Source organism: Phalaenopsis equestris, unplaced genomic scaffold (genome assembly GCF_001263595.1).
Source record: "Phalaenopsis equestris unplaced genomic scaffold, ASM126359v1 Scaffold000174, whole genome shotgun sequence".
NCBI classification, from domain to species: Eukaryota; Viridiplantae; Streptophyta; class Magnoliopsida; order Asparagales; family Orchidaceae; genus Phalaenopsis; species Phalaenopsis equestris.
Genome location: NW_018164616.1, coordinates 1,530,542 through 1,539,876, shown reverse-complemented (window position 1 = coordinate 1,539,876; position 9,335 = coordinate 1,530,542). Strand labels below are relative to the sequence as shown.

The window sequence follows — 9,335 nt, the reverse complement described above, 5'->3', positions numbered from 1 at the left end:
TCCTCTCTAGCTCTCTAGCTATTCTCTCATCCTCTGTGGTAGCTTAAGATCTCTTCTGTTGCTCTCCTAAGCCTCACACCCTCTCTATTTATAAAAGCAAGAGAGTGGTAGGTAAGAATTGTGTGGTAGGTATATAAACATTGTTGACCCTTTGATATAAAACAATAATCTGAAAAGAAGTATAAGCAAAGGTTAGATTCTCTTGCTATATTATCTTCCTCAGTATAATGATGAAGCCTCTCTTTTGTCTCAAATATTTAGAAGACTTGTTACCAATTTTTTTCCATCTTGTAGGTAATTTATGCAGAATACGCAGTGCCTTTTACGTATAGTGCTTTCTAAGTTTGTGCGTGTTCTTGTACTTCCTACTGAAAGTGTTGTTGATGAAGTGGTCATGTTCTTCAAAAACATTATTGATAGACATAGAAGCAGAGAAAGACTAGATGTGCAGGATTTGATTCTTCTCTATAAAGCAAGTGAATCCAATTCAAACGTCTTTATTTATAAGATTTGATTGACATACATGCAAAATTTTAATTTAGGCGTTGGAGATGTAAATACATATGAATTGAGTGGAGTATATGTAAAAATTAAAGTTTTAGTGTTAGAAATAGAGTAGTTGTTTATTTAAAAAATAATTTTTTTTTTTCAAGTCTCATTTTTAACGTTGTATTTCTGTAATATCTCTTGATGGAAATATTGTGATTTTGATACTACGTATTGTTGGTTAATATTAGATAATGCTTATACGACAACAATCCATGTTATATGTCTGGGTGAAGGGATTGTGCCCCCAATGTTGAGCACGGTCTTTCAGTTATGATGACTTCTTCCAATTGCTATCTTCATACAGGTAGACTAGGTTATTCTCTCAAGAAAGGAGAGAATGATTGGATCAGCCACTTCGGCAAGTGTTTATGGTTCAAAACCATTTCAACAAATGGGCTCTATTCAACTACTTTAATAGGCAGATTCTATTCAACGATTTCAACAGATGGGCTCAATTTAACGAGATATTTTTTAACGAAAAATCTCAATGTATCCATATTTGCATATACAAAACTTAAATTAAATAAGCCCATCTTAAAATAAATCTACTTATTGTAAAATATTTTTTATCAAATAAAAATATAAAATTTTAATAAAATCATTTCCTAACGAATACTTATTTACAATTTACGATTATTATTATTATTATTATAAAATAGTGCACAAAACTGAATCAACACCAACGCTAGTAACTAATTAAAATATTAAACTTTATTATTTATACAGATAAATGCAAATTGCAGAGAAGACAATTATGCGCCTGAGGTATAACTTACCTACCATAAAGCAGTAAAGCATTTCTTGATCTTATAAAATTTTATTTTTTATACAGATAAATGCAAATTGCAGAGAAGACAATTATGCGCCTGAGGTATAACTTACCTACCATAAAGCATTTCTTGATCTTATAAAATTATTTTCTATTAATGATTTATCAATATCCTTATGTCATTCTTGACCTTATAAAATAATTTTCTATTAATGATTTATCAATATCCTTATGTCAAAAGCATTTATAGACAAATTCATAAATATTCCATCGATTCTAAGGCTTATTTCAATATTCTAAATAATTTTCCACTGTTTTTACAACTAAAATCTCTTGTCATGCACCATTTTTTTATTTATTAAATTAAAAAAATCTGCGAGTCTTAATATCTTAATTAAAATTTAATAAAAATATATGACAAATCTAATATCTTGAAATTATAATTAGCTTCATTATATATATTTAATAAAAGGAAATCAATATTTAGCAGAGACTCAAATATCGATTTTCCAGACACTTTTTGGCCTCATGATGAGAGCCCGCGCAATATGCCTGAAATTTTAGAGCCCCCGCGCCACAGTGAGATCGAACCATTGACTTGAGGGGACTTACAGTGACCACGTCACCAACAAGCCAAGACTTGTGGTACATATATATAGGTAGTCAATCCTTAACAAGAAGACTATTATGGGAGTTTGACTTATAATTTATACTCTATTTTCAAACTATAAAATATATTACATTGCTATTAAATCAAAAAATATGTAGATAATATTTAATATTTATGCAAATTATAATGACAGAGCGAACCTCCTAAAAGAATTACGACCTAACATTGGAATTAATAATGCTATGCATACAACAGTCAAATTGCACCAAGTAATTCACATCAATAAATATTGGATTTAGTTTTTAGAAATAATTTAAATTTTTAGTGGCGCAAATTATATTATTGTTCAGTTTATGATTTAATAATTAATTAAATATTTAAATTCTATTGGCTGAGAGAGTAATGTAGAACCTAGGGATGGATTATAAATTAGAAATAAAATGATCTAATATTTATTTTTTCTTCTAATCATTATAAAATATTGAAAAAAAATATTATTTCTATAAATTTAAACTTAAAGCATGTTTGTGACAGCTGTAGCTTATTAAAAAACAACTGTGAAGCTGCAGAAAAATAATCTGATGTTAAAAAAGCTGCGGTGACTATTACAAATATTTCTTTTTTCACAAGAACAGATGGGAAAATACATATTTCAATGACAATTTTTTGAAAAAACTGTCAAAACAGAATTACCCAAAAGAACAAAACTATTTATTAAGCATCTAAACTCCGCATACACAATATTGTCCATAGTTATGTAAATGTTGCATCAAAGTGTACCAAAATATTGTACATAGAATTTGGATGCATATGTAAATAGTATTTCTCTTTCAACAACAATAATATTTGGGTATAACAAATGACAAATTTAAATAAGTTAAATTATTTCATCAAATATCTGTTTATAACCCGTTTGATCAACTAAGAGTTGATTTTTTCCTTCTTTAAGAATAATTAGTTCATCGAACTCTTAAACTCTTTGCGCTAAACGCTCCCCTTTTCATGCCGTGGCTGCCACGTGTTTAAAAATATATATTATTATTATTATTATTATTATTATTATTAATAAATAAAATAGCCGGCTTTCTTTGGTTTTTTGTTTGCTGTATTATACCAAAAGATATGAAACTAGATTCTCAAGGGGTAATCTAAGGAAGCACTTAGCATGGTATAATTAAACTTTGCCCCCACCAACAAAATGCTAAGTATTGTGGAATGCTGCCCTTTCAACTCATCTATAAAGTTGAAAGATGGCTTGCATTCTTCCTTGCAAATATTATATCCAAATCCTTGGATTGTGATGTATGGTGAAGCTACAAGTATAATTACAAACAAATTGATGGAGCTGTCACGGGCGGTGGAGAGGATGAAAAGAGAGCTCTTCTCTTCGTCGGCCGACCTCTTCGCCCTTTTGCCCGTCTCTGCATATGAGACAGCTTGGGTTGCTATGGTGCCTGACCCAAATGACCCAACACGCCCGATGTTCCCGCAGTGTTTGGACTGGGTTCTGCGTAGCCAGAATGCACTCGGGTTTTGGTTTGATGATCATGTGCATGAGCAATCCGGGCTTGATTTTGATCATCAAGAGCTTAAAAATTATAAGCATCAATGGAGCATTGCTGATTTTATGGCTACCCTTGCCTGCTTAATTGCTCTTAGGACTTGGGAGATTGATCATTTCTCTCACAAAATATATAAAGGTACGATCATCAATATCTATTTCATTTTCTGTGTTTTTGTAGATATTTGAACGAGTAAATTTATGCATATGTGCCTTTTAGGGCTTCAATTTCTTAGAGAGAACATGGAGGAGTTGAGGAAGATGGGAAAGAGCAAAGAGGATGGTGATGAAGCTGGGCTTCTTCATAGGTGTTTTTTGATGCTTGAGCTTGCAAAGGTCAAAGGCTTGAAAGTATTTCCTTCAGCTCAACATATCAAAAATGAACATTTTAATGAATTTAAATTGGATGGAAGAGAGATTAAAAAAAGAGAGGAGGATGGTATTGTGGAGAGAATTGTTATGAGGGAGATTGCTTTTGAAAACAGTGGCTCCGAAATCTTTCAATCGCCATCGGCAACTGCTTGTGCTTTCATGATTAGCGGAAAACAAACATACAAAACTTACCTTCAAAATTTACTTGTAGATTGCCAGCTCGGAGGTACTGATCATGCATCTCACATCAATACTTTTAATAACATATTATAATTGCGATAAATAGAAAATTATAAAATATACAATTTAAAATATAATATATTTAAGTAAAAATTATCAAATAAATTTATTATATAAATTGGAGTAAGCTTTTGTATGTGTGCAAATAAAAGATTCATAAAATGAGGCATAAAATGTATACATATTTCTAATATTTATATAAAAAAACATTTTAAATTCAATTAGTTGCTTATAAATAATAATATTAAAAAAATGTAATTTTTTTCATAAATTTTATGTCAGACAAAACCATCATACATCATCCTTCTTAATTTAAAAAATATATTAAATTTTAATTATATTGGATCATTTAGTTTAATTATGTAAGTCTAACATTTTTTAAATATGGTTTTAACTTATTACAATTAATAAATAGTCAACATAAAAAATTATTTAAATTTATTTACATAATATATGTACAGTTCCTCCCATATACATGATGGACAAAGATGTGATAAAGCTCTGTCTGGTTGATCACTTGGAGAGGCTTGGATGTGCAGAGCATTTCACCGAAGATATTAAGAATGTGATAGATATACAATACAAGTATATATGCTTTCTGATTCATTTTTCTTGTTTTTATGTCAATGGAAATATAATCTGAAGTTCCTTTTAATATCAAAGTTCATCGACTAACAGTTTCAAAATGTACATTTTTTTTCATAGAAAATGGATCGTAGAAGAATTACAAGCCCCAAATAAAAATAATGTTGCATTTCAACTGTATAAAGACTCCTTAGCCTTTCGACTCTTAAGGATGAAAGGCTATCAAGTTTCTCCATGTAAGCATTACTTGACAAAAGAAATATATTTTGGATATTCACATAACATTAATAAATGAATAATAATTCACCTTTAGCTAATTACATAACATTATTTTCTTTTACTAGTGAGTGCATTCGGTTGGCGAAAGAAGCTAGCTAGCTAATCTTCATGGTTTTATGCAGGGAGGTTTTGTTGGTTCATTGACGATGAAGAGATTTTGTCTCATATGAAGGATAATCATGCCTTTTTTTTAGGCCCTATGCTTAGCATTTACAAAGCATCAAATATTGCTTTTCCAGACGATCATAAACTTGACAAAGCTGGAGAGTTTGCTCGACAAATCTTGCAGATGGGAATCTTGAGCATGAAATTTAAAAATGAAAAAAAGTTTTTAGCTACATCAACTCTAATACAACAAGAGGTAATCAATTTATATGTGTGCATATTCTAATCTCTTTGGTTAGATATTAACTTACATATGCTTTACTAGATTGAGCATGAGTTGGGGCTTAAATGGCTAGCTCGAATGGATCATTTGGAGCATAGGTTCTACATTGAAAGAGGAGGGATATATCTCTTTTGGATTGGAAATAATTCTCCTTATTGCAAGTAAATGTTATATATGGAAACTAAAGATAGATGATGGGATAAATGCAATGTCATTATTTGACGATTAAAATAAAATGCAGGATCTTACAAAATGATGACTTACTCCAACTTGCCATTGATAATTTCACGACTAGACAAATAGTATACAAGAAAGAGCTTCACGAATTGCAAAGGTAATTTATCGTTAATGTATAAAAAACAACATTATAATTTTCTCTCTTACATTTGCTTCTTCAATAAATTTCTTTCTAAAGTTTCCCTTAAATTTTCATTTAATTTGTGCAAAAAGGTGGTCTAAGAGCACTGGCCTCTCCGCTATGGGATTTGGTAGAGAGAAGACATCATACTGCTATTTTGCCGTGGCTTCTTCAATTTGCTTCCCCATTAACATAGATTCAAGGAAGGAAGCAGCAAAATGTGCAATCTTGTTTACAATTGCAGATGATTTTTTTGATGAGAAAGCCTCACTTGATGAACTATTCATTCTAACAGATGCATTACAAAGGTAGGAAAATATTCCACCCCTTTTATGAATTAATCATTGCCTTGTTAGCTTATTTTAATAATTTTTCTGTTATTTAACGAATAATTAATCATTATTCTTTCTTTCTGTCTTTACTTTTCAGTCAAATTATTGTATTTATCCATGTTAGCTATAATTAGTTATTATTACAAAAAGTGCATTGATTATTTCTTTTGAACTAAATGTACATTTCAGAAAGTATGTTGAAATTCTGAGCTCATTATATTTTTGATGTGTATTCATTCTTTTCGGTATTATGTATTAATAAAATTTTGATTCTCTTTATCGACTTCAAACATAGATGGGATGGAGAATTTCTAACAGGCCATAGCAAAGTTATTTTTATCGCCCTCGACAACTTAGTTCATGATATTTCTCGAAAATCTTTCCAGCGATATGGCTATGATGTGAAGAAAATTCTTCAAGATAATGTGAGTTATTCATGACTTGTATTCTACCATTATATATATTTTAATAAGCTGATCAATATCAATGAGTCTGCATTAATTTGTATCTTAATTAGTGGAAAGCAATATTCAATTCATGGCTAAAGGAAGCAGAATGGGCTAGAAGCACTCATCATCCTTCAATTGATCAATATATTGAAATTGGCAAGACATCAGTTGCAGTTCAAATGATGATTTTTGCATCATGTTATTTGACAAACTCAAACAGAATTGTTGAAGAGAGCCGTTGGGACATAAGCAATTCTATGATTACTCAATCTGTTATGTTGTCATGTCGGTTGTTGAATGACTTGGAGAGCTATGAGGTTTGTCAATAAAACTGTATTATTTACTGCTAAGTTTTTCCAAATACTTTTTTAAGTATAAAACTACAATTGGTTAAAATATAGTGATTATTCTTTTTACAATCAAATAACATCAATGTTACAAAAAATATAATTTATTTTGCAGAGAGAAGCTAGGGATGGAAAACCAAATATAGTTTTGTTATATCAAAAGGAGAATCCAAATGCTCCAATTGATGAAGCCATCACTTTTGTGAGGAATATTTGGGAAAAAAAGAAAAAAGAACTTCTTCAACTAGTGATGTCAAGTGACTCTACAAGTTCTCAAATGCCAAGGGAGTGGAAGGACGTGCATCTAGCTTTCTTGAAACTTTTTCAAATGTTCTATGACTCCACAAATGTATTCGACTCCCCAACTATGCTACTTAAAAGCATTGACAAGGCAATATATGAACCATTAAAGTGCAAAACAACTAGTGAACCTGTATATTTTATTCCTAAGGAATTAAAAACAACAAAAATCGAAGCTCCAAATATAACATTAAAGATTGGAGGAGCTATAGTCAAAAGTAGACTATTGTCATTTGATTCAAACAAATGGCTGAATCAACAAAAATATAAAATGTTTCATACGCAATCTCTTGCATGTTCTTTCATCACATGTAATTCTACCAACTACAAATGTATGATTTAAATTCATGAGCTATGAAAGCATATTTTGGAGGAGAAAATCATGGGACAAATGTGCCTGCTCGCAATGCACTTTTTGTGTTTGTGCATATTACTATTATCTCTCTCTCTCTCTCTCTCTCTCTCTCTCTCTCTCTCTCTCTCTCTCTCTCTCTCTCTCTCTCTCTCTCTCTCTCTCTCTCTCTCTCTCTCTCTCTCTCTCTCTCTCTCTCTCTCTCTCTCTCTCTCTCTCAATCATTCTAATATATAAGGCTTTTCATTATTGTATTTGAATTTGGTAAATTGAAAAATAAATAAATATTGTGCTTTGATTATCATTTTAAATTTCATTTAACAAAATCATTTCATGCAACATGCAAGCATGGCATTGGAAATTAAGCTTCGCAAATTTAGTATTTCTCTTTACTACAAATGCTCCTTAAAAATTGTAGGAATATAATCTTTCTAAATTTTCTGAGACTATATTTGGTTGATGTCTAACAAAATTTTGGATGCTTATTCAGATTATCTAAGCAATTTATATTCCTCTATTTTATTTTTTTGGACACTCAATCTTTCAAAAATTCAATATTTAAAAATATTTATTGAACATGTGCATGTCTCGTTTCGATAATAATAAAAATTTAGAAGATATTTTCTCTAACAAATGCCATAAAAAAGTTACACGCTATATTTTTGAGTGATACATTTGATCTTATTTGGACCGAGAACATTTTGTTTGTCACATCTAATTGTATTTTCATAGCTAATCTTTTTTTCAAAATAATGATAGAGCGCTTTGATTGTAACTGCTTCTTTGTAAAACCGTTGAGCCAAACCACAAGAATAGAGAACAAAAATTATTACACGCGGCAACCATATATCAGGACAGCCGTCTAGATGGGCCGCCGTGCAATATACGACGGTGTGGCCTAATACGGACCTTCATCCGAGTGTGCGGCCAGACGCACGTACTAATTTTCCCTGCTTAACACTCCAACAAATCTAAGGATATACCTAGAAGTTGATTGTCTAGAATTATTATAGTTACTAGCAAAGAAAAAATCAGAATAGATAATCACCTCCAAGAATCAGTCTGCATAGACATAACCACGTAATTCTCAATACTTGAAGTCAAATTTTAGGGATACATTTTTATTTGTTGATATGTAAATTTCTTCCATTTTACTCTACAATCAATTTTGCAGTTTACCAAACTTGTCTAAAATCAAAATTTAATTTAATTTGATACCAGGGAAGATTATAACAGTTCTACCTTGACATTATGAAACGCTGATGTTGGATTAAGAATGTCATGTTGTTTGTGTTTGCTTCAGCAATTAAGGACTACCCATGTATAACCAATTAATATGAACAAAATAAAATACTACTGAGATTTGCACTTTTGATAAAATTGTTCTTCATGAAGATTGGGTGGCCAACCGAGTCACATCTGAGCAGTTATGGGATCTAATTATCCACATTGTTTTTGAGGCAGTTTCATGAATCGTTAGATATTTGAATAGCTTTCCTAAAGCAGCCAAAAAGTGACATTTCATTGCTAGATGTTTCCTAGTTGTATTCTAACTTCCTTCTCCACCATACAATTATGGTGTGAGAGTCTATGAGAGTACTGTAAATGGATGGGAACGACTAATGTGGACGCAAATGGCTTTGTAAGATCTCGTAGGCACAAAGCCATTTGCGATCAAGACATTTTCGTTAGATATTTGAATAGCTTAATTAAAATGTTGTGAAATTTAACGCGGAATAAAACAGGAATCGACACAAACTAGAAGAACACAAAGATTTAACGAGGTTTAGCAAAGAATTTCCTACGTCCTCGGGAGCGAGCGGCGGTGGCGGCATTTTCTTGAA

General features: G+C 31.1%; 2 protein-coding genes across 2 annotated transcripts in view; one reads left to right on the top strand and one right to left on the bottom strand.

The window, feature by feature from the left end:
• The window catches only part of LOC110022215 (BEACH domain-containing protein B), a 196,248-nt gene that overhangs the window by 118,385 nt on the left and 68,528 nt on the right, over positions 1 to 9,335 (bottom strand).
• Positions 3,129 to 6,498, top strand: LOC110022213 (S-linalool synthase-like). Its single transcript, XM_020721040.1, has 9 exons — positions 3,129 to 3,628; positions 3,710 to 4,087; positions 4,563 to 4,686; positions 4,807 to 4,922; positions 5,088 to 5,326; positions 5,396 to 5,514; positions 5,595 to 5,687; positions 5,804 to 6,019; positions 6,339 to 6,498. The coding sequence occupies exons 1-9, from the start codon at positions 3,229 to 3,231 to the stop codon at positions 6,481 to 6,483; spliced, it is 1,830 nt and encodes a 609-aa protein (XP_020576699.1). The 5' UTR covers positions 3,129 to 3,228; the 3' UTR covers positions 6,484 to 6,498.